The 27,571-nt window shown below is 44.6% G+C and overlaps 1 protein-coding gene across 1 annotated transcript in view; it reads left to right on the plus strand.

The window, feature by feature from the left end:
- Positions 1–2,455: 2,455 nt before the first annotated feature.
- LOC310771060 (protein NLRC3-like) overlaps positions 2,456–27,571 on the plus strand; it is a gene marked incomplete at both ends in the record, with an annotated part of 31,191 nt that continues 6,075 nt past the window's right edge. Inside the window, 3 exons of the mRNA XM_083663740.1 lie at positions 2,456–2,708; positions 20,881–22,738; positions 24,382–24,555. Of these exons, the coding sequence (XP_083519866.1) occupies positions 2,456–2,708; positions 20,881–22,738; positions 24,382–24,555 (2,285 nt within the window). The remainder of the gene's footprint in view (positions 2,709–20,880; positions 22,739–24,381; positions 24,556–27,571) is intronic.

The raw sequence follows: 27,571 nt of genomic DNA on the forward strand, positions 1-27,571 counted from the left end.
CGATCTGACGTATATCCAGTCACATTTCCTGTCCAGCCTGGAGGGCACGATGGTGTTGAGCGCTGAGCTGTGTAGTCCACGAACAATGTTCTTACAGGTGTCCTTTCCCTTCAGGTGGGAGAGGGCCATGTGTAGCACAAGGGCTACGGCGTCTGCTGTGCTCCTGTTGGTACGGTATGCGAATTGCAGGGGGTCGTGGGGGGGAGGAGCAGGGAGCGGATGCATCTGGTGAAAAAAATCCTTCAGCTTTGAGTGACCGTCACAAGTCCGTCTGACAGCACGTGAAGCTCGGGGCAAACTGCTCATTGCAGTGCTTTGAGGCACCAGGCTGGAGCTGTTTTTTTATGGAGCTTTTTCCTGAAGGCAGATTGTTGCTTTTCTCTGCTTGCTGGTTTTGGTGGACAATAACCGTTGTTTCTGGGCAAATCTATCACATGATGGTGAAACCACAGATTGACGTGATATCACGTCAATGGCGGGGAAAGGGTTAAAGGGATAGTTCGGTTTGTTTGAAGTGGGGTCCTATCAGCTAGTTCGATACACTAACTTAATTAGGTACAGTGGTCTGCAGGCTGGGCGCATTGTGGAACGAGACCGCGCACTCAGAGCAGCACCCAAACCAGCCTTTTCTCTGTAAGTACGGGGGTCAACAACTAAAACGTAATTTAGCCACCTAAAACACCTAAAACAACGCCCACCTAAACAAATCGATATCCGTGTACATGCACGTTCTATTTTGACAATTTTCAGCGCTTTACTTTTCCGCAAAACAGCAGTTTCATTTGGCACTGCTTTTTCTCCCAACCGTACAACTACCGCATTCCTCCGCTAAAAGCCAGCACAGAGCACAGAGCCGCGGTTTACAAAACAGGAAGGCTTAGAAGAGAGATAAAACACTGACTTACTTTAGAGTCAGACAACAAGTCACCTGGCCTCTCTGGTCTGGGACGTTTTCCACAATTTATCCTGGGAATGGTGAAAAAGGTCTGCAGGGCACCCTGGCATTTAGGCAGCAGGCGCATCTCTCTGCCTGTTCACTCTCTGCAAAAGTTCCTCTTCTGTATTCTCTCTGGTTCATAATTGTATCCTCTTGTCACCAAGGTGAATGGCATATCATCCTCGCTATCAAAATCACTCATATTTTCGTTCGTGTATTATATTTGTTGTGTCTTCACTAACAAACCGAGAGAAATAAAATACCCCCAAATAACTGCGGAGTAATCCAGTGCTGCGGCTCTGTGCAGGCTTTTAGCGGAGGAATACGGTAGTTGTACGGTTGGGAGAAAAAGCAGTGCCGAATGAAACTGCTGTTTTGCGGAAAAGTAAAGCGCTGAAAATTGTCAAAATAGAGCGTGCATGTACACGGATATCGATTTGTTTAGGTGGGCGTTGTTTTAGGTGGCTAAATTACGTTTTAGTTGTTGACCCCCAGGACTTACAGAGAAAAAGCTGGTGAGGCTGCTGCTCTGGGTGCCGGATCTCGTTCGACGCTGCGCCCCGCTTCAAGACCACTGTACCTAATTAAGTTAGTGTATCTTATTAGCTGATAGGACCCCACTTCAAACAAACCGAACTATCCCTTTATTGGTACTAATTATCAGACACGCTCGCAGTCACACATCAGATTGTTTATTCCACGTGTGAAAAGCGAATCACGCCCCTGATAAATGGAACAGGCTCACGGACTCTCTAAAACTGGAGCGATTTGTCTCTATAGAGTCGTTCAGAGTACTTGAAGATATGTTACATAAGGATTGATCTTGTTTTTCTTCATGTTTTTATCTTGTTATCTATTTGTACTGTAATTTTGTATTTTCTATTTTGTGTTGTTGAAATGTCTAAATGCACTGTAACAGGGCGTCCTTGTAAATGAGAGCTTGCTCTCAAGGGCCTTCCCTGTATAAATAAAGGTTAAATAAAATAAAAATTAATAAAAAATAAAATATTTGTGGGTGGTCATGAGATGATTTTTGAGATAGGGAAATAAACTAGTCTCTTATGTAAATTTGTCACATTTATCATGTCCTGTAAAGGTCCTTACACATCAAGAGCGATGCGAATATACAGCACGAAATTGCGATAATAATTTTGGCCCCCCTATCAATCACAGCCACAGATGTGTACACGTCGGAAGCAAATTTCAGAAAAATCGACAGTGGTTCGAAAAAATAAACACCGCAATAACGTTCAGCGCAACTTCGCCGTTGGTATGCACGGTTGCATTGACTGATATAGGTTCGGAAAATATGATTGATGTGCGAATTAATCGCACGAAAAAAATGCTCCCGATGTGTAAGGACCTTAAAGGAGGTCACATGACCTCACTCTTCAGTTTTAAGTGGTCATGAGCCAAAAAGCCACCAGGACACCCCATGAGTGAAGAAATGACATAATTGTTATTTCAGTTGAAAATAACATCTGATTTGCAGGGAGCCACAAGGATCATCCTTGAAGGATGGCAGCCAACAAGCTGCGAAAAGTTTTGGATGATTTGAACGATGAAGAGTTCAAGACATTCAAGTGGCTCCTGCAGCAGGCGGACTTCCTGGAAGGCTTCCCAGTCATCCCAAAGAGCCGACTATGTAAGGCAGACAGGCTGGACACAGTGGATGAGATGGTCCAGACCTACCATGAAAACTCTCTGGAGGTGACCAAGAGAGTTTTGAGGGAGATGAAGAAGAATGATCTAGTGCAGAGTTTGTCAGAAGGTAAGTCATAGGAAGAGAAAAGTGCGGACAGGTGACAAACCTCGACCTTTTGTTCATATGCATAAATTAAGTATACTATATTATAGGAACAATAGCATGAACTGTTAGCCTATCTTGCTTGCTGATAGATGTGTGAGGAGGGAGTCCGCTAACCGTAAACTTCATGACAGCAGATAGATGTGTGAGGAGGGAGTCCGCTAACCGTAAACTTCATGACAGCAGATAGATGTGTGAGGAGGGAGTCCCCTAACAGATAGATGTGTGAGGAGGGAGTCTCCTAACAGATAGATGTGTGAGGAGGGAGTCCCCTAACAGATAGATGTGTGAGGAGGGAGTCCCCTAACAGCAGATAGATGTGTGAGGAGGGAGTCCCCTAACAGCAGATAGATGTGTGAGGAGTGAGTCCCCTAACAGATAGATGTGTGAGGAGGGAGTCCCCTAACAGCAGATAGATGTGTGAGGAGGGAGTCCCCTAACAGCAGATAGATGTGTGAGGAGTGAGTCCCCTAACAGATAGATGTGTGAGGAGGGAGTCCCCTAACAGCAGATAGATGTGTGAGGAGGGAGTCCCCTAACAGATAGATGTGTGAGGAGGGAGTCCCCTAACAGATAGATGTGTGAGGAGGGAGTCCCCTAACAGCAGATAGATGTGTGAGGAGGGAGTCCCCTAACAGCAGATAGATGTGTGAGGAGGGAGTCCCCTAACAGCAGATAGATGTGTGAGGAGGGAGTCCCCTAACATCAGATAGATGTGTGAGGAGGGAGTCCCCTAACAGCAGATAGATGTGTGAGGAGGGAGTCCCCTAACAGCAGATAGATGTGTGAGGAGGGAGTCCCCTAACAGCAGATATATGTGTGAGGAGGGAATCCCCTAACAGCAGATAGATGTGTGAGGAGGGAGTCCCCTAACAGCAGATAGATGTGTGAGGAGGGAGTCCCCTAACAGATAGATGTGTGAGGAGGGAGTCCCCTAACAGCAGATAGATGTGTGAGGAGGGAGTCCCCTAACAGATAGATGTGTGAGGAGGGAGTCCCCTAACAGTAGATAGATGTGTGAGGAGGGAGTCCCCTAACAGCAGATAGATATGTGAGGAGGGAGTCCCCTAACAGCAGATAGATGTGTGAGGAGGGAGTCCCCTAACAGCAGATATATGTGTGAGGAGGGAGTCCCCTAACAGCAGATAGATGTGAGGAGGGAGTCCCCTAACAGATAGATGTGTGAGGAGGGAGTCCCCTAACAGCAGATAGATGTGTGAGGAGGGAGTCCCTTAACAGATAGATGTGTGAGGAGGCAGTCCCCTAACAAATAAACATTAGGAATATTCAGAATCATTCGCAGGTGGAAACAAGACGCAATTTTGTGGTTAAATAGGTTCTAAACAAACCATCATGACAGGAAAAAATATAGTCAACATCAAGCAGTGATGTCTTGTGAGGAGAGGAAAGAGCATGGAGAGTTCCACTGCTTGGTACACTTTACGCTGAAGAGGTGTGGCACAGTGCTTAGCGCTTTTAAAAAACCAGGCCTTATTCACTGCGCCGGCTCCCCTACCAAAGTCACACACAGACTCACATGTGAAATCTCCCAGCATACATAGAGGCTAATACATTTTGACAAGAAATAGCAACCAAATCAGCCTAAGTAGGCTAAGTGGTAGATATAAATAATATTTATGTTAACACAACATGCAATTCTAGAACATTTCAATATTGGACAAAATGAAACGTAAAAATCAAAACACAACCCTATGTGAAACATATATGTAATCCAGGTCGTATATATATCCGTCGCAAATACAATGTGATATAGACGAGTGACGAGTTGTACTGTGATGTCCGCTCCAACAAGACTTAGTTTACTTGACACATACTTTTTCAATAAAAACACATTTATGCCATGACTTTACATAATGTAGGCTATATTTATGTTGCATCATTTAGCCTGTGCTGTGATGAGCAGGAGCAGCAGGTAGCCTACAAGTTATAAAACTAAGCCTGTCCTGAATGAGCCGAGTGCTTGTTCACTATTCACTAACTATAAAGTTATGTGTATACAACATAAAGATCATGGAATTGGATGCTATCAGGAATGTCACCGATAGTTAACCTTCTATATTGTAGGCTAGGGAGACCGCATCAGCCTTGCTGAACAGATCTGTATTTGCCTGGCTGTAGGTTGAATCGCTTTATTCAGGCTGATCTGTGATGAGATATCCAAATTGGCATGAAGAGATGACAGCATGGAGCCTCAACCCGGACTGGATCGAGTGGATCGTAGTTTGGAAAGGAAGAATGTCATAGCATAACTGCAGTTCACCAGTGACCAGAGTTGTGAAAAAGGCGTGGTTAAGTGGTTAACGCCAGGTGTAGCGCTGAGGGGAAAATAGGGACTGCGCTGACCACGCCCACTAATGGCCCAATTCCACCGCAGGTAGTAGCGCGGTCCCGCTCCGCTCGACTCGATAAATGGTCTCATTCCACCGGTAAAAACCGGTCCAGCCCGGTTTGATTTGGGGCTGAGTCGTGCTACTTTTAGTACCTGCCTCGTCGGGGTTCTATTCTGCGAACCCGGGTTCATACGTTGACGTGAAAACATTGTAGACGACTGATTGGTCAGGCAGAATCGTGTTTACTCTGTCTATCCTACTGACTGTCAATGCAGCGCTGCATACCAGTTTAGTGGGGGCTTACCTTCTCTTCTGTTATGCTTTTCCATCAGTCTTTTATGTTGCTGCCTTCGCCTCTGCTGAAATAAAATCGTGGCGGTGGTTTCAATTGTCCAAAAGTCCGCTGCTCTCAGGAAGCGCTTGTGTAGTTCAGTGCAGCGTCGGCTCCGCTAGGCCGCAGGTGCTTTGGTGAAGCTGCGGTCTTGCCTGGTGAGAGGCCGCCGGGGTAGAGGCTTCACTCTAGCGCAACCCCCGTCCCTCGCGCCTGTCCCTCGCGCAGCGCATGTGAGTTTTGACTAACAACAAAGTGATATCCATTCTCCTGGCTGATTGTCACATTTCCCCATGTACACTGTAACACCCGCCCAACATGCTGTGATGCTATGAGCTGGCTGCTCAGGCCAGGATCAAGGACTGTGGTCATGCCAGCACTGCTCTCTCTCTCTCTCTCTCTCACACACACACACACACACACACACACACACACACACACTGTAGGTCATTTAGAGGCACCAGTATTTCATAAACAGTTTAAAAGTTCTGTGTATGGATTTAATTGTAACGTCGCTATGACGACCAGGTGTGGGCGGGGGCAGATGAACGGCGGTCGAAGCAGAACGTCCATCGGGTTGAAACAAGTAGAGCCGAGTGGTGACGGGCTGTGCAGGGCTGTAAAATGTGGTGGAAATGAGCCATAAATAGCACTTGGCCTGGCGTTAAACGCTACTTTAAGGCCAGGGGGAAGATAGGGCTCTAGGTGTTTGTCTGAGGTCAAAGGTCAGAGCAGAGGCTAGCCGTGTGTCTGATGTCAAATATCAGAAGTCATAACTGAAATAAGTCCAGTTTGAACACAGAGCCAGCTGTGAGCATTTGGTAATATGAGGGCATTTGGCAAGCTGAGTGCCGGTGTTATGCCGAACTCTGGCATCCCCGGCAAGAATTGCATCAATGATCAATGATTTCTATGGCAACGTCCTGTTTAAAATATATAGGGCTCTATCTTCCCAAAGGCGCTAATTTAGCGTTTTTGCTCGTTCTGGGGGGTCAGACCAAGTGTGTAAAGTGACAGGGGTGTTTCACTGTTGATTTATTGAAACATTATTTAATACCTTTGAGTAGAAAATTAAAACAGCTGACCTCAGGCTCATTTAACGTCACAAGATGCATTTACATCTTGTGATGTAAATGCATCACAATGAAATCTAATGTTTTTCTGCAAATAACATCATTGGGAGGTAGATTCTGGCACTCAATATTAGGGGTGGGCAATATATAAATTTTATGTCAATATTGTGATATGAGACTATATATGGTCTTAGATGTTGGATTATGGTAATATGGTGATACGGCATAAATGTTCTCTTTCCCTGGCTTTAAAAGCTGCATTACACTAAGTGAAGTGTAGGCTAGTGACATTTTAAAGTAGAATGTCCTAACTCACTCACTTTTTCATGTATGTAAGTCATGGAAATCCATTGGTCAAAATGTGTATGAACCCTGATAGATGGCACTCTGAGGCCTACCAGTGGGCCACAGCCCAGTGCTTGAGAAACATTAAAATACCTAATTCGACCTCCAAAATCAGATGGACTCTCTACAAAATCACCCCAATCATTATTTTCTTTAAAATAGAGCTATTCTGGTCATCTGGTGAAAATCTCTGTATTTTTTCGAAATTTTGACGTCAATATTCACAGTTGCATTGATTGATTATAGGTTTGAAAAGAAATATGATTGACGTGTGAATTAATGGCACACGGAATTACTCTTGGTGTGTAAAGGACCTTTATTCACCTTTATTCATGTGAGAGACTCAAATGAAAACTAAACATGATGAATGTTCACTTCCTTCAGTTCTTCAGTATAAATGTAAAGAGTTGTGGGATGAATAGGAGCTATTGGCTGGTTGGCTTGTCTTAAATTCAAGCCCTTTTAAAGTTTCTCTCTCTCTCTGTCTCTCTCTCAGTGGATGTCAGTGATGTCGGGGAGCCTTCAGAGAACAGAGGAGCTTCTCCTCGTCCGCAGCCTCCCACTGACAGTCAGACTGAAGGTAAAGCTATTCTCTGGCTCCCCCTGGCTGCCATGTTGGTCTTCTCACTGACCATTGTGTGTGGCTGTTAAAATGATGAACGATTTAAGGCGCTGACAGGGTTCTGCGCACCCTCGACTTGGAGCCTTGCCGCCGACTAGAGGCGACCGCGAGACTGTGCATACTCGAACGTAACTCGGCGCGTTGGCTGCGGTACACGTCCAAAACACTAGGTGGCTTGTGGTACACTTATGTCCATTACGATGTTATCGTGTTGTTTACCAAGAACTTGCAATCATGTCGGTGGGGGGACATTTTATTGTCCCTCCATTTCAAAACTCATTCCGGTGAGCCTGCAGAAGGCTTTGCTAGAAGAGGGACAAGCACTGTTAAATAAGGAAATGGAATTTCCTCATTCCTCACAACAAGTACTTTATGTGCGCGGCCCAAGGCAACGGCCAATCACAGCTCTCGTGCTGGTCACGTCACGTCCGCGTTGATGCCACGGAGTCACATTTTCGAGGAGCTGCACCCCTCCTCCACCAAGCTGCGCCGATAGGACGCCCAGCAGCGGCGACCCCCTCGGCGCAGTTAGCGCCGGCGATTTCGCGTGAGCATAATTTGCGCTTTAGTTCATACAGTATGTTTCTTTTACTTGATGTCACAGCTCCTGAAAGCCTTATAAACTACATAAGATTATATGACCCATGAGAAGGCGGGTATTATGAACTATAGAGACACTGTGGAGCGCGTCATCATTCAGAAACCACGCCCAAAACAGGGGAAAGCAAACCCCCCCAATCCTGGCGTTCTCCTATGTTGCGTGCATGGTCGTGTGTTGCACACAAAGATCATATATACGGAAGTTGAACACTCCAACTTACTTCCTTGACAGCTAGATCCACATTTTTCTTCTAGCCAATTCTCAATGGCTTCCTTGTTTTGCTCGGGAGATGAGAGAGCTCTGTAACTTTCTGCATGCCAGTGGAGATAGAGCCAAAGATATCTTCTATGATATCCTGAAGAAACAGGAGAGGTTTCTTATGGTGGACCTCAATCAAGAAGGTTACAATAATATAATGTCTATATAAAGGTACAACATAGGTACTTTACAGTAATATAATGTCTATATATAGGTACAACATAGGTACTTTACAGTAATATTATGTCTATATATAGGTACAACATAGGTATTAAACAGCTCTGGTCATGTGACAATTCACATGAAACATGTGACACTGCACATATTTGATTGAGACACTTTGTTATGTCAATATTAGCAGGAAATCTATTGATACCTCCTTCAGTGACATTTTTAGAGCCTTATAAGCAAAACAGGTTTTTACAGGTGGGATTAAATTGAATGCAGCAGCCTTTAAACAGCACTACATTAGGAAAACATGATGTGATTTTTAAGAGAGCCCAGTTCAATGAAGTACCGCGGGACCCCGCCTTTTGTTATAGCAGGCGGGAGCGGGCGGTAATAACGTGGCTTGCAGGCGGTCAATGACACACACGTTGTGGGAGCAGGCGGTAATGGTCAGAAATCCAGTGGGAGCGGGGTTTAAAAAACAGTCCCGCGCACTCATCTACTTGGGGCTGACATTAAGCTGGAAGTGGTTGGACTCCACTTCCCATTGAGAAATCTCTCAAGGGGAAGATCATTGAACGTGAGGTCCATAGACTTCACATTGGATGCTGGTTCAGAGAGTGGTATGCTGGGTTCGATTCCAACCTGGGACGCTGTGAGCGCTGAAGGTGTGCGTGCCCGTCCGCATGTCCTCGAGTGCCCACCGCCTGGGTGGGGTCGTCAAAAGGGCCTTTCTGTGTGGAGTTTGCATGTTCTCCCCGTGCCCCCTGGGGGTTTCCCTCATATAGGAACCCCTCACCAAAACATGCAATATCATGGTCGCTGAAGTGGTGCCTCGTCTGGTCATTCGGGGCACCTGTTCGGAGGGAGGGGAACTCGTTGGAATAGCGTGATCCTCCCACGTGCTATGTCCTACCGGTGAAGCTTCCCCTGTCAGGTGAAAAGAAGCGGCTGGCTACTGCCCATGTCTCGGAGGAAGCATGGAGCCAGTTTCGGCTCTGCCCAGATCGGCAGAGGGTGGAGCAGCAACCAGGATAAATACATTAAAATTAGCACTAATGGAGGATGAAATTGGATAAAAACAAATCTGGGAAAAAAGAGAGAGTGGTATGTTCTCTATAGGACAACTGTATAATTTGACAGTCTTTATGTACAGTAGTTGGAGACCACCCATGGCACAGAGTTCATTCCCTTCTCTGGCAAGCTGAATAGCATCTTCAGTACTTCCAACACTTGTGAGATATTAGGGGTGCTCCGATCCGGCTAAGCCACGATCCGATCCGATTCCGATTCCTGGGGTCACGATCCGATTCCAGAATCGATTCTCGATTCCAACGATTCTCGATTCCAGAATCGAGAATCGATTCTCAATTATGTAGTTTTATATTGCAATAACACACAAAGGTAAATATAAGACAAAAAATGACAAATGTATTAATGCTGAACTTCAAATTCAACTTCTGTATTACAGTCAGGGCGTAAATTCATTTAGCAAACTAGGGGGGAATTCCCCCCTTATGTTCTTCAGATAAGATGGATTTATAGGCTGGGGGGGATCTGTAGACTTTTGGGGGGAATACATTAACCAGAGTTCTTAAGTGCAAGAGGTGGTGGCACCGTGGCAGTACAGTACACAAATGACATGAACATTTGGACACTTATTCAGCCGGTATCTTGCATGTTGCGTTCAGGTGCACTGTAAAAAAAATTTTTTTTTTTTTTTTTTTTACAATTTTAACTCATTGAGTGCCAATGACGACAATCGTCGTCAATTGCTTTAGTGACGTAGAGTGCCAATGACGACGATTGTCGTCAATTGCGTTTTTTGACGGTGGGACGTGGATCAAAGCCTAATATATCTCCTGTAAAATTTTGGGGCATGTTGAATGTGTAAAAGCTATTTTACCGACCCATTAGGTGGCGACAGTGCTCTCCAGATTAGAGGAAGGTCAGGAAAACAACAGGAAAAATACCCGTGATCAAAGAGAAACCGATGCATGCTGCAGCCAGAGCCATATAGATTGCTCTGACTTGCAGCTGATGTTGGCTGCGAACAGCAGTCAATCCGCGCACACAACTGAGCCCCTCTCCCTCTGTCTGTCTGTCTGCATAGTTTCTTCACACGATTAGCCGCCAGAAAGGCAGCACCCGACGACGAAGGGCCAAACCTTTCCCTGCAGTCCGGTTTGGCATTTCCTTGTCGCGCTGGGAGCCGGCGCAAAAAAACGGAGCCTCCGAAAATAGACTGGGTGCGTGAGGCTGTGTAGTGTGGGGAGGAGTTTGCAGCTGAGGGGGGGAGAGGGGGGGGGAGGGGGGTGGGGCACGCAAGCACAACACAACTACACCACGTCACTACATCAGAAAATATTATCTTCAGACTCACTGAATGTGCTTGAAATGCTGCATTTCACAAAAGGCGGAATAACTCAGCTTCTAATTTGAAAAGTGTCTTTTTGCTCAAAACAGCCTATCTTCTCCGGCTCATAACTAAAGAACGGAAAATGGGATCAATAAACTTTTTTTTGCAGATGATAGAAGAGAGTCTCATCGTTCTTTGTGCGTGTTCGGTGTAGGGATGCAACGATTATAAATTTTGATGTACGATTATAGTCTGAGAAAAAACCACGATTATCACGGTTTCACGATTATTGTTATGGACGTATAAAAATCACATGAGCATTCTCTAAATAGAGGTTTTATTGTATTTCCCCCACAATCTTAACAGTTGCTGCCTTCCGGAATACTAATGCACGATATGGATTTTTACAGCCGATAGTATAGGCCTACGCTAACCGATAAATATTCTCCTGGCCAATAACCGATACGTTAAACATACTATTGTTACTTTTTTCACATTTTTGTATTTAAAAAAATAAGTTCTTAACCTGTATTTTATGCACACCTGGGATTAAAAAAAGAAGAAAGGGCAGATGTAGTGAGCAAAGATGGATGATTTAATATTCCATGGCTCTGACCTAATCAAATCTAACTGACATCACTATTGTGAACATAAAACAAACAACATTTCTGATATAATATATATATATATATAATACAAAAAATATTTTATTATTATTTTATAGAAGCGAAAGCCTATAGCTGCTTAGTCTGCAGAAAAAAACACAAAAGGCATAGTAACTTAGACTCTTATTGGCATGTTACTGGCAACTAAATGTGCCGTCTGAAATGAATTTTGCATTGGGGTCAGTTCTATTGAAGTGATGATGGGGCAGGCATGGAAAGCCTCACTATAAGCCATCATGTGTCGTTTCACTTTTTACTGGAAAATGCTCCCTCTGGATTAAAGAAAGGACACTCTGTGGTGTTGACTGGTGTTTGTTATGTAAATGTGCGCATTTGTTTTCCTTGTCTCAGTCAGATCATGACTGCCAAGCAGCTAGCTACGTTAGCTTCACGTTATTAGGCCTACATGTAACGTTAGCGGGTTGCTTTTGGAGTTGACACAAACCCTTGATGTTTCTTTTCGTGTAAAGCATGCGGTTCTCTATGGTTTAGGCCAGCGCTGGGAGCATGAAGTGCTTTAAATGCGGGGATGTTTGGTCACAACGAGCTTGAGGAACTATGTACGCTAGGCTATGGCCAGCTAGCTAACATTAGCCACAACAGCTAACGTTAACGTCAATGACTGTATGTTAACGCTAAACAAATCCGCTGCCTCTTCCCCACGTTTGGTTTAACGTAACACCAGCTCAGACTTTCCCCTAATCTCAGAAACCTTGCGGGACATGTATTGCAACATTTATGTTGGGCATCCATGGCTAGGCTACAGACTGGCTACTACTGGGAGACATGGCAGCTGCCTGTGTTTGGTGCCTCCGCTAAATAGTCCGTGCGGAAACGAAGCGAGAGAGACAGGTTCCTCTCCTTCCAGCGCCGTCTGCGCCGCATGGGAGTTTAAACTGACGGACTGTTGTGAAACAAAACACTCGGTGTAGCGGAGCCTCTGCGGTTATATAACCGTGACGTTTTAAATCGCGGTTAATAGTCAAACCGGTTAACCCCTGCATCCCTAGTTCGGTGTTTACATAGTAATATCACACAATATTCTGTGGGCCTCGAGAAATCACTGAAAACGCTCTGAAACTCTGGCACTGGGAGCGTCCGTTCTCCAAAAGTGGCTGGCACTCAATGAGTTAAGAATCGATTCTTGGGAGTTTGGAATTGATCCAGGAATCGTGGCATTAAGAATCGCGATCCTTTCAGAATCGATTTTTTGGAGCACCCCTATGAGATATGTTATCTATATCTATATCTTAAGATATGTTAAGATATAGATAGTAGATGGCGGCCCATCTACTATCTATATCTTAACATATCTTTAACATTTCTCAGCACAAAAACAGAAAAATGTCTTTGATAACTCAACAATAGGATACAGGATAGGTTAATGACATGGGCATACATTTTAATTATTTCACCTTTGATTCTGAGATTTTTTTTGTCAGTTTTGAACAATAGGCGAAGGCTACATTAGCTTACCCATCATCCCCAGCACCCGCTACTATAGTGAAGCAAGACGCCAGCCGAAGCCATAAAATAATATAGTCTTTTATCATTCCTCAATACAAAAACACAAGTGTCCTTATTGCATCTCTCTCCCACTCTCTCTGTTTCTCTCTCTCTCTCTGTGTCTCTCCCTCCCCCTCTGTCTCTCTTTCTTCAGAAAACAAAAGAGCTTCCTCGAGTCAGCCACAGTCTGCTCCTCTTCCTCAGCTTCCCACTGACAGCAGTCAGACTGAAGGTAAAGCTCTTCTCTGGCTCGTCCTGGCTGCCAGTATGGCTGTTAAAATGAGGAAGGTCTTAACTGAGTCTTAACTTGGCCTAAAACTTCCTAGCAAGCAGTTCTATTTTAGGAGTGATTTAACACATTCACTGCCAACAGTTTTTTTTTTACTGTAGGTAGCTTCTGCCAAGGTTTTTTTTGAGGATTCTGGCTCATCTTTCAAGAGCCGAGGATTATTTTCTGCTAGGACTTTGTGAACACAAAATATCTCAAAATAACTAATAGAATGTGTGCTTTCTCTGTCTAAAAGAGTTAGTTTGTAGAGTTAGTAGTTATGTAGGCATTAGCAGTTGAATACAGCATGGTTTCAGCGTCTGAAAAGGAAAGCTGAGATAAATGCCTTTTTGTGAAATTCGATAGAACAGTCACTTTAACCATTTATTTTTGGCATCAGTAAGACATCAGACATCTAAACAATAGTTCTGAACAGTAATTTCCTCCATAACAGCACCCCCACCCCCCTCTCCTTCAAACTCCTCCCTCCGTGGGTGTGTCTCTGGTGGCTTTGCAGCGTTTGTCACAAGCGAGTTTCTGCTGCCTGTCTGTGCTGCCTGGCTGCTGGCGGCCCCTCACGGGCGAGTCTGGATGGGGCTCGCTCGTTTCTTGGGGTTTCGGTTGAGAGCTTTGATGAAGCTTTGTGCAATTCTGGGCTTTATGCTGCGTGTTTCAAAGTGTGTTGCACCCAGTCTATTTTTGGAACCCCCCACCTTTGTGCGCCACCGTTGTGCGCCAGCGCGAAAGCGTTTTCGCCAAACCATTCTACAGTATGAGAATGGTTTCCTCACGCTTTTCCCTGCAGTTTTGGCTCGGCTTTCTCTAGTCTGGAGAGCACTGTCGCCACTTAGTGGGTCGGTGGAATGGGTTGTACACGTTCGGTGGCTCCCATATTTTTATAGGAGATGTAAAAGGGTTTGATCCACGTCCCACCGTCAAATTTTTTTTTTTTTTTTTTTTGACGAGATAACTCGTCGACGGCAGTCAACCGTTGGATTTTTTTTGACGAGATAACTCGTCGACGGCAGTCAACCGTTGGATTTTTTTTGACGAGATAACTGGTCGACGGCAGTGAACGTGTTAAGAAAGTTCTTCTCAAAGTGACTCACCTCTGAGAGAGTAATGGTCAAGAACGTTGATCTTAGTGATGTGTGGTCCACTCTGTTGCTAGGTATGACACTCTTTTAGATGCTGTCATTGGTCCATTGGTCCAAATCTCAACATGCCTCTTGTAATCATTCAGAATGTACACAAGGAATCAAATAATCACACAATTTAGTGTACAGCAAATAGAACTGTACTTTACTTACTGTCAAAAATGAAAATCCCTGTTTAATGAATAGTTAGTCTGTCCCATCAGTGACCCCGACAACACTGGGCTAACCCCCTATATCCATAAATGCTCCACTCGTCACTGGTCCACTCGTCCAGTGAATGAAATAAACTGCATCATAAGTCTTTTTGGCCAGCGCACGCAGTGGCGCAGGCCCTATAACAGGGTTTGTCCTAGGGCTGGGCGATATGACCTCTAAAGAATATCTCGATATTTTTCGGCTATATCGCGATATACGATATATATCTTGATAATTTGAAATCTCTCATAAATGCTCGATTTAACCCTTCAGGGTTCCTACACATTTTTTACACATTTCCATGACTTTAAACCAAATTTCCATGACCAAACATTTTGTAAAGTCTCAGTGTATACATGAAAAAGTCAGTGAGTAAAAATATTCTATGTAATGTAACTACTAACAGATGACAATAATTGAAAAACTAACATGGGCGGCACGGTGGCTCAGTGGTTAACACTGTTGCCTCACAGCAAGAAGGTCCCGGGTTCGAACCCCGGTCCGGCCCAGGTCCTTTCTGTGTGGAGTTTGCATGTTCTCCCCGTGTTCGTGTGGGTTTTCTCCGGGTGCTCCGGTTTCCTCCCACCATCAAAGAAAGACATGTATGTTAGGGTTAATACTCCTGTCAGTGCCCCTGACCAAGGCACTGGCAAAAACAACTGGAGTTGGTCCCCGGGCGCTGCACAGTGGCTGCCCACTGCTCCTAGTTCTAGGAAGGTTCCTAGTAGAGGATGGGTCAAATGCAGAGGATGAATTTCCCCAAGGGGATAAATAAAGGATAACTTAACTTAACTTAACTTATGGTCATTTAGTACTAAAACACGTTACTAGCCCCAACACTGACGACAACAAAGATCTTGAGTAGGGCTGGGCGATATGGACCAAAAATCATATCTCAGTATTTTTAGGCTGAATTGTGAAATATGATAGGCCTATATCTTGGTATTTTCTACAAAGTGGGCTAGATTTTCAATTGTAAATTGGGCTGGGCGATATGGACTCTTACAAAATATATTTACACAATGTGATTTTTTTTTTTTAAATCATCAGTGAATAATGATATAATGAATAACGTTAAGAGGGTAAAGGCAAATAGAAAATGACTTCACTTTACTGCAGCCTTTAAAACCAGGAAAAGACGAGTATGCGATATTACGATATTGCGATATTATAAATCTAAAACGAGATCTAGGTCTCATCTGTCACAATATTGGCCAGACCTAACCTTGAGTGCCACGCAGAAACGCTGAGACACAATTTGCAGAAAAACGTTATTAAAGAATCTGTTTCTTTAATGGTGTAGTGACGATAAATTAGTTCGTTTTGAGACACGTGCGCGCACACACATGCACCTCGCTGTGTTGACTTGACTGACTGGGGTTGACTTTATTATGGAGCCGACGGGTTTGGTGCATGTTTTGCAGATAACCGTTGTTTGTTCAACATCGTCCTTGCGATAACCAAACCACTGCCAGATGATGGATCCAGTGCTGTTTCTTTTTGCAACAAATTCGTCTGCATCGGCTCCATTTTCCATAACCATTCTCTACTACTGGCTCTCAGGTTCTTGCTCTCGTCTCTCCTCCTCCACGTTTGGCATAACCACGGTGGGTTTCGTAATAACGCTGCCTTGACGGCGTCTCTTCTGGTCGAGTGTCTGTGACGTCGCCTAGCACGGGCGAGTGTCTGTGACGAGGTTTGACGCGTTTGACGTATGCATGTGATTCCCCCTCCCTTCCTGTTTGTCTGAGTGCGAGAGGGAGAGCTGACAAGAGGAAACGTGAAGCGAGTCATGCCGGCGGCTTAAGTTATAAACATTGCATGACAATTATACTCGAATGTTCATGATATAGTCATTTACTACATTTCACGTTGCACAAGTCGAGATACATCGAGTATATTCGATATATCGCCCAGCCCTAGTTTGTCCACCCAATTTACAAGCCCATTTGGGAGACCATTTGTTCGCGTAACACGTCAGAATGGAACACTTTGGCAGAGGAGGAAATGGGAGATCTCCAAAAAAACACAGAGAGGTATACACTGCGCATGTGCGTATATTACCGAGATTATTAATGATACAAAGTGGGTTAATTACCGGTAAAGCCATCCTTTAAGGCAGGGGTATTCAATTAAAATTCAAAGTGGTCCAGTTAGAGAAAATTTCCTCGAGCAAGGCTCCGTAACATCGCAACGTCTAACTTTTGTGACTATTCAGTGCCATATATATTGAAGTAGCCTAATAGTTCTATTAACATCTGCATGTAGTCAACAACTGACTGTTAAATCAAATAAAGTAATTCAGTATTTCAACAATGTTTATTTTCAGAAAAAATATATTTGAAATTAAAAAATAAAATATTTTCAGTTTTCACGTTTAACGGATATTACATGCACTGCGGCTGCCCACTGCTCCTAGTTCTAGGAAGGTTCCTAGTAGATGATGGGTCAAATGCAGAGGATGAATTTCCCCATGGGGATAAATAAAGGATAACTTAACTTAACTTAACTTAAAAATAAATACACGTTCTTTTCTCTTTCAAGTAAAATAAGGGCTGTATTGAAAAAGTAAAATACATAGCAAAGAGCTTAATTTTAGAAAAATGAAATAAAAAGTGTACCGTGAGTTCCCTTTTTCTTCTTTTAGTTAACTGCAGTTGACATTTTAACAGTCTCAACTGTCTCAAACTATCTGAGCACATTTTAACAATCCCTCCACTTTCTCTTGTTCAATGAGAGAAGTGTAGCCCAGCTGGCCCAGCCTGGTAGAATCATCTTGATAACGTTATCTCACTATCAGTGGGCGGGAGTACTTGCCATGACAGACAACTCCTTCAGCCAATCAGTGTCTCCACATGCAGTCCAGAAGAACAACGCTAAACTCTGCTGGTGCATCATAGTGTTCGTGTTTAATTGTTGTTATTGAGTCTATTTCTGCGAGAACTGCACTTATGGCTGTTTTCCTCATTGATCTTTCTGGAAATGGGAGACATCATTACTGTCCGCGATATTTTTTTTCCCATGATGGCGAAGGCATGACCCGCCCAGGCGAGCCAGAAGTCATCTCCCAAGCATTATTACTATAACTGGATAGGCTATTAGTGGTGTGTTTGCTGGACAGCTAACATTCATACTTTATTAAAATGACTATGATCGATAATTGATAATTGATCGTTAATTTTCACCGATTATCGATTATGGAAAATTTTCAAAATGAACATCCCTACTTTCTAGATACTCAAAGTGCTTCACATATCAGGGGAGGGAGGGGAGGGAACACAACTCATCCACCACCGATCTGTAGCATCCACCTGGGTGATGTGTAGCACCCACCTGGGTGATGCACGGCAGCCAGTTTGTGCCAGAACGCTCAACACACATCAGCATCACGGTGGAGAGTTGAGGACTGAATGTGTCAATTAAGTAACGAGGGATGATTAGGAGGCCATGATGGAAGGAAGGCCTGTGTGGGAATTGAGCCAGAGCACCGGGGTTACACCCCCCAGGGCACCGGGGTTACACCCCTCAGGGCACCGGGGTTACACCCCTCAGGGCACCGGGGTTACACCCCTCAGGGCACCGGGGTTACACCCCCCAGGGCACCGGGGTTACACCCCTCAGGGCACCGGGGTTACACCCCTCAGGGCACCGGGGTTACACCTCCCAGGGCACCGGGGTTACACCCCTCAGGGCACCGGGGTTACACCCCCCAGGGCACCGGGGTTACACCCCTCAGGGCACCGGGGTTACACCCCCCAGGGCACCGGGGTTACACCCCCCAGGGCACCGGGGTTACACCCTTCAGGGCACCGGGGTTACACCCCTCAGGGCACCGGGGTTACACCCCCCAGGGCACCGGGGTTACACCCCCCAGGGCACCGGGGTTACACCCTTCAGGGCACCGGGGTTACACCCCTAATCTTGCGAAGAGTGCTGATGGGATCTTTGATGACCACAGAGAGTCAGGACCTCGGTTCAACGTCTGATCTGAAGGACAGTGCTCACTCACAGGACAGAGTCCCTGTCTCTGCCCTAGAGCATTGGGTAGATTATTCATTAGATCAGATTATTCATCAGACCAGAGGGGAAGAGCACCTCCTACTGGTCCTCCAACACCACTTCCCACCTATTTCCTCCCTAATTGTACTTCGCAATTAGTCCCCCTGCTGCCCTGGTCGCTACTCCTCTGCTGATCTGGGGAGAGCCGAGACTAGCACCATGCTTCCTCCGAGACATGAGCTGTAGCCAGCCGTTTCTTTTTACCTGACAGCAGAAGCCTCACCGGTAGCACGTAGCACGTGGGAGAATCACGCTATTCCAACCAGTTCCCTTCCCTCTGAACAGGTGTCCCGACCGACCAGAGGAAGCGCTGGTGCAGCAACCAGGACAATACCCCCAATCCGGCTTCACTCCCGCTAGTCTGGCTTGCCAGACTCTCCCAGCAAAGGAGCTGGGAGAGTCTGGCTGGGGACGCTTTCTATTGTGGACTAGAGGGGAAAAAGGCTGTTTACAGCCATCCACCGAACGTACCAAGCAGGCTGCTTTATTGCATAATCCACATCAATCGTTTTCAGCATGTAGCAACGAGCTAGCGACTAGCGCTGCCCAGGCATTTGAGCTCGGCAGATTCGACACGTACAGCAGCAGAGGCGTACAGATTCGACACGGGGACATGGAAAGGAAATCCAAATATGGTCGCACCCACAGTCAGAGCGGGTCGGAGCCAATGCAGAGCTTGCAGGGAGCGGAATGGGATTTCCATCCGGCACCGACTGAAATGGTCGGCACCAATGAGAGAGCTAAGTCCATCATGCTGCTTCAACCCAGTCAGACTACCCTCCTGCAGACACCAGCCAATTGTGCCTGTATGGACACCCTACCAAGCTGGAGGTAACACGAGGATACAAACGTGCAACCCCCGTGTTGGTAGGCAGGGATTTTACCACTACACTACCCGGACGCCCCTTAATCGAGACATTATTGATTTATTTGAATCTACTGTCGTCATCACTCCACCATGGTATTGTGGCCTACACATTATTTTGCCTACTCTATCTATGTACATTCTGTTTATGTTGCAGATGAAAACTCTCAAAAATCGACCTTGATCCAAAACTTTAACATCAATATTCATGGTTGCATTGACTGATTATAGGTTTGAAATTTTTATTGATGTGTGAATTATTTGCATGAAGTAGCCTAATTGTGCTTGGTGTATATGAAAACTAAATGATGAATGTTCACTTCCTTCAGTATAAATGTAGAGTTGTGAGATGAATATGAGCTGTTGGCTAGTGTGAAATTCAAGCCCTTCTAAAGTTTATCTCTCTGTCTCCGTTTCTGTCTGTCTGTCTGTCTGTCTGTCTGTCTGTCTGTCTGTCTGTCTGTCTGTCTGTCTGTCAGTGGATGTCAGTGATGTCGGGGAGCCTTCAGGGAGCAGAGGAGCTTCCTCCAGCAGTCAGACTGAAGGTAAAGCTGTTATCTGGCTCTCCCTGGCTGCCATGTTGATTTTCTCACTGGCCATTTAGTGTGGCTGTTAAAATCAGGAAGGATTTTGTTAATATGTTGTTGTTGTTGTTGTTTTTGCTTACTTGAGTGATGTCACAGCTCCTGGAGCTGTATTGACAAACATTGTGAGAATCCTCTCAGTCTTAACTTTGCCTAAAACGTCTTAGCAAACAGTGATGGAATCGAATGGAATGGATGGAATCGAATCGGATGGAATCGGATGGAATCGAATGATCGAATGGTGGTCGTGGGCTAATTGACCTAGACAATGACACACTGGACTGGCTTGCTGCAACGGAGCTGAAGGTCTAAGGACATACGACAGAAGAAGAAGAAGAAGCAAACTGTTATAGTTCAGCTAGTTCTCAGAGCAACCTTTTCTAATGTGATATTTCACAATGCAATCAAAACAGGTGGATGGAAACACACCTACAGTCTGTTCTGCCTGATATCACAACCTATGTCTTCCACTAAGGCTGCATGTCAACAGCCTCTTTTCACAATGATGCCAGATGCTTCTTTCTTATTTTAAAAAGAAACATTGTATTAATGTTGACAGTGAGAACACGATTGTTATTTTTAAAACACCAACTTTTAGGGTGAAAAAAGCACTGAGGTTCAAATTACTTTTTGTCTCAAGCATCTGCTTATTGCTGCTACCTGCAAAATAACCGTATATACTTATAATTGTGATTCAGTTTTTCATTATTGTTAATTTGCTCTACACAGATCTGCTGGTGAGAACAGAACCTCCACAACTCATCACATGGTACCAACTAAAGCTCCAACCTAACTTTGAGGACAGTTTTGTGTGTCTACAAGAAGGATGGTTTGAGAAAAAGGATGAAAAACCTCTGGATGATATCTACACTAAGCTCTACTTCACAGACGGCTGTGTCATACACATCAACAAGCAGCATGAGGTCAGACAAATTGAGATAGCATCAAACAAGTCAGTGAGCACAGAGGAATCAATTGAACCAAGTGACATCTTCAAAACTTCTGTAAAGCAAAGATCTATAAGAACAGTGCTGACCAACGGGATTGCAGGAATTGGCAAAACATTCCTTGTGCGCAAGTTCATCCTGGACTGGGCTAAAAAAAGAAAAAATCAAGATGTTCATCTCATATTCCCCTTCACCTTCCGCCAGCTGAATTTATGGAAGGGAGAAAGTTTTAGTTTGGCAGAACTAATTCACGAATGTATCTGGGAAACCCAAGTCATCAAGGTGGAAGCTCTTAATTACATCTTCACAGAACTACAGAAGTCAGGAAACACCAGCTATGACAAGAGTAACTTCAAACTCCTGTTTGTGTTGGACGGTCTGGATGAAAGCCGCCTTCAACTAGACTTCAAAGCCAATGAAAAGCGTTCTATTGATGTGACAGAGCCAATCACAGTGGATGTGCTGCTGACAGCCCTCATCAAGGGGAAACTGCTTCCCGCTGCTCGCCTCTGGATGACCACACGACCTGGAGCAGCCAATCAGATCCCTGGAGACTTTGTTGACAGAGTGACAGAGGTGAGAGGCTTCACTGACCCACACAAAGAGCAGTACTTCAGGAAGAAATTCAGTGATAAGGAACACGCCAGCAGAATCATCTCCCACATCAAGAATTCACGAAGCCTTGACATCATGTGCCACATCCCAGTCTTCTGCTGGATCACTGCTATAGTTCTGAAGGAGCTCTTAGAAACTGGTGAGAGAGGAGACCTGCCCAAGACCTTGACTGAGATGTACACAGAATTCTTGGTGTTTCAGATCCATCAGACGGAAAAGAAGTATGGTACAGAAAACGGCAATCGGTACATTCAGTCACTTGCAAAACTGGCTTTTCACCAGCTGGAGAAAGGCAACCTGATCTTCTATGAGAAGGACATAAAAGAGTGTGGCATTAACTTTTCTGAAGCCTCAGTGTACTCGGGAGTGTTCACAGAGATCTTTAAAGAGGAGCGTGGGCGGAAGAAGGACACAGACAAGATTTTCAGCTTTGTCCATCTGAGCATTCAGGAATTCCTGGCTGCTCTTCATGTGGTCCTGTCACTCATCAACAGTAACACGAATGTAATGCATAAGCCACGACTGAGTTTCCAAAATCTGCAGAAGTTTTTCAGCAAAACATCTGCAAAAAAGGTCCACAGGATTGCTATTGACAAGGCCTTACAGAGTCCAAATGGACACCTGGACTTGTTCCTCCGCTTCCTCCTGGGACTTTCTCTAGAGACCAATCAGAAGCACCTACAAAAGCTGCTGACACAGACAGGAAGTGGCTCACAGACCAATCAGGAAACAATCCAGTACATCAAGGAGAAGATCAGGGAGAATCCCTCTCCAGAGAGAACCATCAATCTGTTCCACTGTCTGAATGAGCTGAATGACCGTTCTCTAGTGGAGGAGATCCAACAGCACCTGAGATCAGAAACCCTCTCCACAGACAAACTCTCCCCTGCTCAGTGGTCGGCTCTAGTCTTCATCTTACTGACATCAGAAGAGAAGCTGGACGAGTTTGACCTGAAGAAATACTCTGCTTCAGAGGAGGCTCTTCTGAGGCTGCTGCCAGTGGTCAAAGCCTCCAATAAAGCTTTGTAGGTGACAATTATACTGGATATATTAACTGTATTAAAATGTGTTCATAGTGATGTGAACGTTCACAATCACAACCACCAATCATTACATAAATTAGGCAAACAACAGATGACTAAAATCGATCATAATCAAAGCTTCTACTCCGGTTTATTTATTTATTTTTTCCTTCTTTTTCTTTTTCTTTTTTTTTGGGGGGGGGGGGGGTCACACAAAAATAACTAGAACGACCGCACTGCAGATTTATGCCTCCGCCATTAGTTCATTATTAAGTCAAATCGCCATTTGAGGCAAATTGGAAGAAATTCCGTCAAGGCGCCCCTGAGATGTTGCGTTAAAGAGCTTGGAAATTGGGTGTGTGAGGTCACAGTGACCTTGAACTTTGACCTTTAACCATCAAAATCTAATCGGTTCATCCTTGAGTCCAAGTTAATGTTTGAGGCAAATTTGATGAAACTCCGTCAAGGCATTCCTGAGATATCGCGTTAACAAGCTTGAAAATGGAGTTCGAGAGGTCACAGTGACCTTGGCCTTTGACCTTTGACCACCAAAATCTATCAGTTCATCCTTGAGTCTAGGTCGATGTTCGAGGCAAATTTGATGAAATTCCGTCAAGGTGTTACTCAGATATCACGCTAACGAACATCGGGACGTACGGACGGACGGACAACCCGGATCCATAATGCCTCCGGCGTGGCTATCGCCGGCGGAGGCATAAAAAGTCCAGTAGTGTTGTGCGTGTTCTCGGCTGTGGCGATCCCGCTGGGGAACAAACAAACATGTTGTAGGCTACTCACAGAGTTGAAAGCACTCTCAGCTCAGCACCATTCCTTCCAGGCTTCTCCTGACAAAACGCTCATCTGCTCCTCAACTGCTCTGAGTCTGACGTGTGAGTTTTATTTGCCATGAAATGTTGTGAATTTAACGTTATACTAACAGCACGTTCCACGTGTTGATAATCCTAATATGACCGTGACGTGCGCTCTGGCTGTATCCATGTGATAGATGGAGCCAACTTCAGTTTCACTACCAGTCATTAAGAACAAATCCATGTGATAGACAGATCCAACAGATTCACGTTAGTATCTGTGACTGCTGCTAATTCATAACATTATAAACAAATGAAAGGACTTGAATTCACTTGAACACTTGTAACGTTACTCACACTGTGTTAGAAAAGAAGTGTACGAAGATTCATGTTTACAACAGCTCTGCAGACCACAGCTCAACGTCAGGTGTGACTACTGGCTGTTGGGTGCATTTGTTTGTTCTCACAGCGTGTGCCGGTGTGAGTTCCCCGTGTTAAAAACAGTGTTGGCCTGAATGACCCACCCAGCCAGGAAACTAGAGACTGTCTCACAAAGCTACACTCCACGGTAGATATTATGGAGAGAGAAAGAGAGAGGAGAGGAGGGGAAAAAAACAATAACAACAAAGCGTCGATTGCTGATTTGAGCGTTGATTACCATGGCAATGATTCTAGCTTTGAAGCGTTGATTTTTTGGGTCAGCCCTACTAATTTTGTGCTATTCGGCATAGCACCACCTATACTGGCAAAAACAAAAAGCGCTTTATCAAAATGTGACGCGAATACTAAATGGAAACCTTTTAAAGTTGTTTGTCTCCATCACTAATTCTCATGCAGACTGAGTGGCTGTCAGCTGTCAGAGAGAAGCTGTGAAGCTCTGGCCTCACTTCTCAGCTCCCAGTCCTGCAGTCTGAGAGAGCTGGACCTAAGTAACAACGAGCTGCACGATTCAGGGATGAAGCTGGTCTCTGATGGACTGGAGAGTCCACACTGCAGACTGGAGACTCTCAGGTAAGATCCATTCACAGCTTTCCACACGTTGATTTCTCCAAAATAAGGTCCCTGCTCTCAAAACTCTCAGGTCAGTATTCCTCAATCTGCAAAGGGAGACTCTGCAAGTTTGACATCAGGACTTCAGAACATTTTGTCATTTTCACTGAAAATAAAGTTAGGATTTTCCAGAATGCGTTTTGTCTTGACCAACATTCATACACAGCTCTGAACCTGGAGGACTGAGGGAAGATCATCCATGCTTTGATCTCGTCATTTTGAATACTTAAACAAATAGTAAGCAACATTAGGAGTGACACCTTATAATTACTATATACTATAAAGCATTAATAAAGCATTAGTAAATACTTAATTCACCATGAACTCATAATTTATAAAGCATTATTCATACATTACTAAGCAATAGTAAGTAAGTCATAAACACAGTTATAAAGGTTTGATTCCCGATTAATAACCTAATCTGTAATGTGTTTAATGATTGCATTCTCATACTGTGTAAATGATAGATTCACCATTTATAAAAAGAAATGCGATACGTGCATGCCTGGAAATGGCTTTAGCGAATCTTTAATCAAACGTTTTAACGGAGGAAGACAGCAGGCGCGGATAACAGACGACTCACATCCAGAATTGACATACACTTAAGCTGTTTTCACACATACAGACAGGGAAATTACCTGTAAATCAAGACTGGCTATTTCCCGGAATTTTACCTGAGGGATCACATGATGGGACTGGAGATGAAAATTAGCCTGTATGGCTAAATTTGGCACATTTACATGATGGACTTAGGTGCTCATGTTAATTAATGTGCATTGTCCCTTTTCTTAAATAAATAAACAAACAAATAAACAAACATGTGTGAAAATAGCAGCTAAAGTACCTGTATTTGAGGGGGGTCGGGGGGGGGCACTGCAGAGTGGGTGGGGAGTGACGTGTGCACTTGGATGGTGAATCGTCCTGACTTTGGGGGGGGGGGGGGGGCAAAACGACGATGGTGAAATAAGTTTGCTTGTCACACAATAAAGGCCGTTTCACACCGGTGCGGATCTCCATGCGAATAATCGGCACGGACATTCGCAATTTCTTTTTTGTTATTAGTTGTAATTGAAGCTTGCACACCGCAGCCGAACATTCGTGTGGCATTTTATTTTTCCGGATGGACATTGACATCTGCACGGAAACGCCTGCGGAAAATACGTTTGACCAATGAAATCCTTTGTTTACAGCTGATGTCATACCTCCACTACTCTTGCCAAACCCGGCTCATCAATTTGGTTTCTCAACATCCAATTTTATATGACAAACATAACGATCAACACCGAAATCAAGGACAATAGATCTTCAGATCGCCCAGCAGCTGGGATCCACTGAAGATGGTAATGCAGCTGTTATGTAACAAATTCCTACTTGCTAACGTTGTAAACCACTGTTGTAAATGGATGAAGCTAACATTAGCCACTTGTATGCAAGTGCTAACTAGCAGTTTAGCATCAAATTTGGGGTGCGCGGCGATGCTACTGCCTCCATTTTCTCTTCTCATTGTTTTTTCAGCTGACGGAAATTTCACTGCCTCCAGTTTCTTTTCATGGCTCGCCTCGCTGCTGTGTCTGTCTGACGTTAGCCGACTAGTAGCTAGCTTGCGGGTAGGCGGTGCTGTCCTACTAGACGGGAGCCCGGGAGGGACACTAACTACTGGTTACACTGAACACTGTTTTTCCACTGCGGAAAATGAATGTGGGACTGCGAATAATTCGCACCGGACCTGTGTGTATAGGTTGCAATGCAGAAAATTCGCACAGAATTTGGTACCACATTCCGCCTCTGCATTTGCACCGCATCTGTGTGAAACGGCCTTAAATCACACTCGTTTAACTTAAGAGGGCATGTATGTTGTATCCTTCACATTCGCTAACCAGTCTTTGAACTGAAATCTTTGAAGAAGTTGGGATCCCTGTCTGAGAGAAATAGCCTGGCTGGTTCGATGTTTATCGAGACATACCGCTCTTATGACAATCTCCAAAGTGGTGAAATGTCCGCGATGACGGGGTCGCGCTTATACCGGAAAACAACTTTCACACATGAAGGCATTACACCGCTTTCTGGTCGTTTCCCGGTATAAAGCGCATGTGTGAAAACGGCTCAAGAGTAACCTCTCCGTGGATTATATAGCCTATATGCCGAATTGAAGAGTTGCGCCTGGTAATCTATTTCATGTACCTCTGTATAATCAAGAAACGTTAAATAATGTAGATGTTTTTCATAGCGAGACAACGGCACGCACGCATGGGTGGTGGTGTAGCAGATCAGCAGAGGCATAGCTTACAGCTTTTAACATCATGTTTTCCTCCTGGATCTTTTCTCTTTAGACTACCTCACATTTATTTGGAGAACGGGATTCATTCCAATGTTTTAGGGTTTGACTGGTGTCTGGCGATGTTATAATCACATCAATCAATGTGCCTCCTCTTCACTAGTCTCGCTGGCCTACCTCCTCCCCTCTCTATCTCTTCACCAACTCATGCGCATAACGTAATGACTGGAAACTCGCATAATTCAGCATTTTATTTTGCCGACTTTCTGAATACCATGATGATTTTATGATACCTTTTGGATCATGGAAGCCAAATGAGGGCGAAGACTCGTCATCTCGCTGTCACTCACCACAATCGCAGATTTAACTCCAAAACAGTAGCATTGTGGATGTGAGTGGATCTACATTTACTAGTTTAATATTATCAATTGCCTGGCCTCCCAGGATACCTCGTAATGTTGCATTTACCCCCATGCATATCGTTTGACCATTTTTTCAACTTATAAATGTATAAACCCAGAGGAAACTCGCGTTCTCTAGTGCTTCTCTATGGAGCTCTAAGCTGAGAATGTCCGAGTGTATTGTAGAGCTGCACGTGCTGTGATTGGCTCGTCTGCGTTCGGGGCGTGGCTTAGCGATAGGTCAATTGATCCCAAGTGAACCGCCCCATCTGCAAAGCCTTAGGAGAGTAACCCCACCCAT

Source organism: Poromitra crassiceps (genome assembly GCF_964638095.1).
Source record: "Poromitra crassiceps genome assembly, contig: HAP1_SCAFFOLD_324, whole genome shotgun sequence".
Classification (NCBI taxonomy): Eukaryota; Metazoa; Chordata; class Actinopteri; order Beryciformes; family Melamphaidae; genus Poromitra; species Poromitra crassiceps.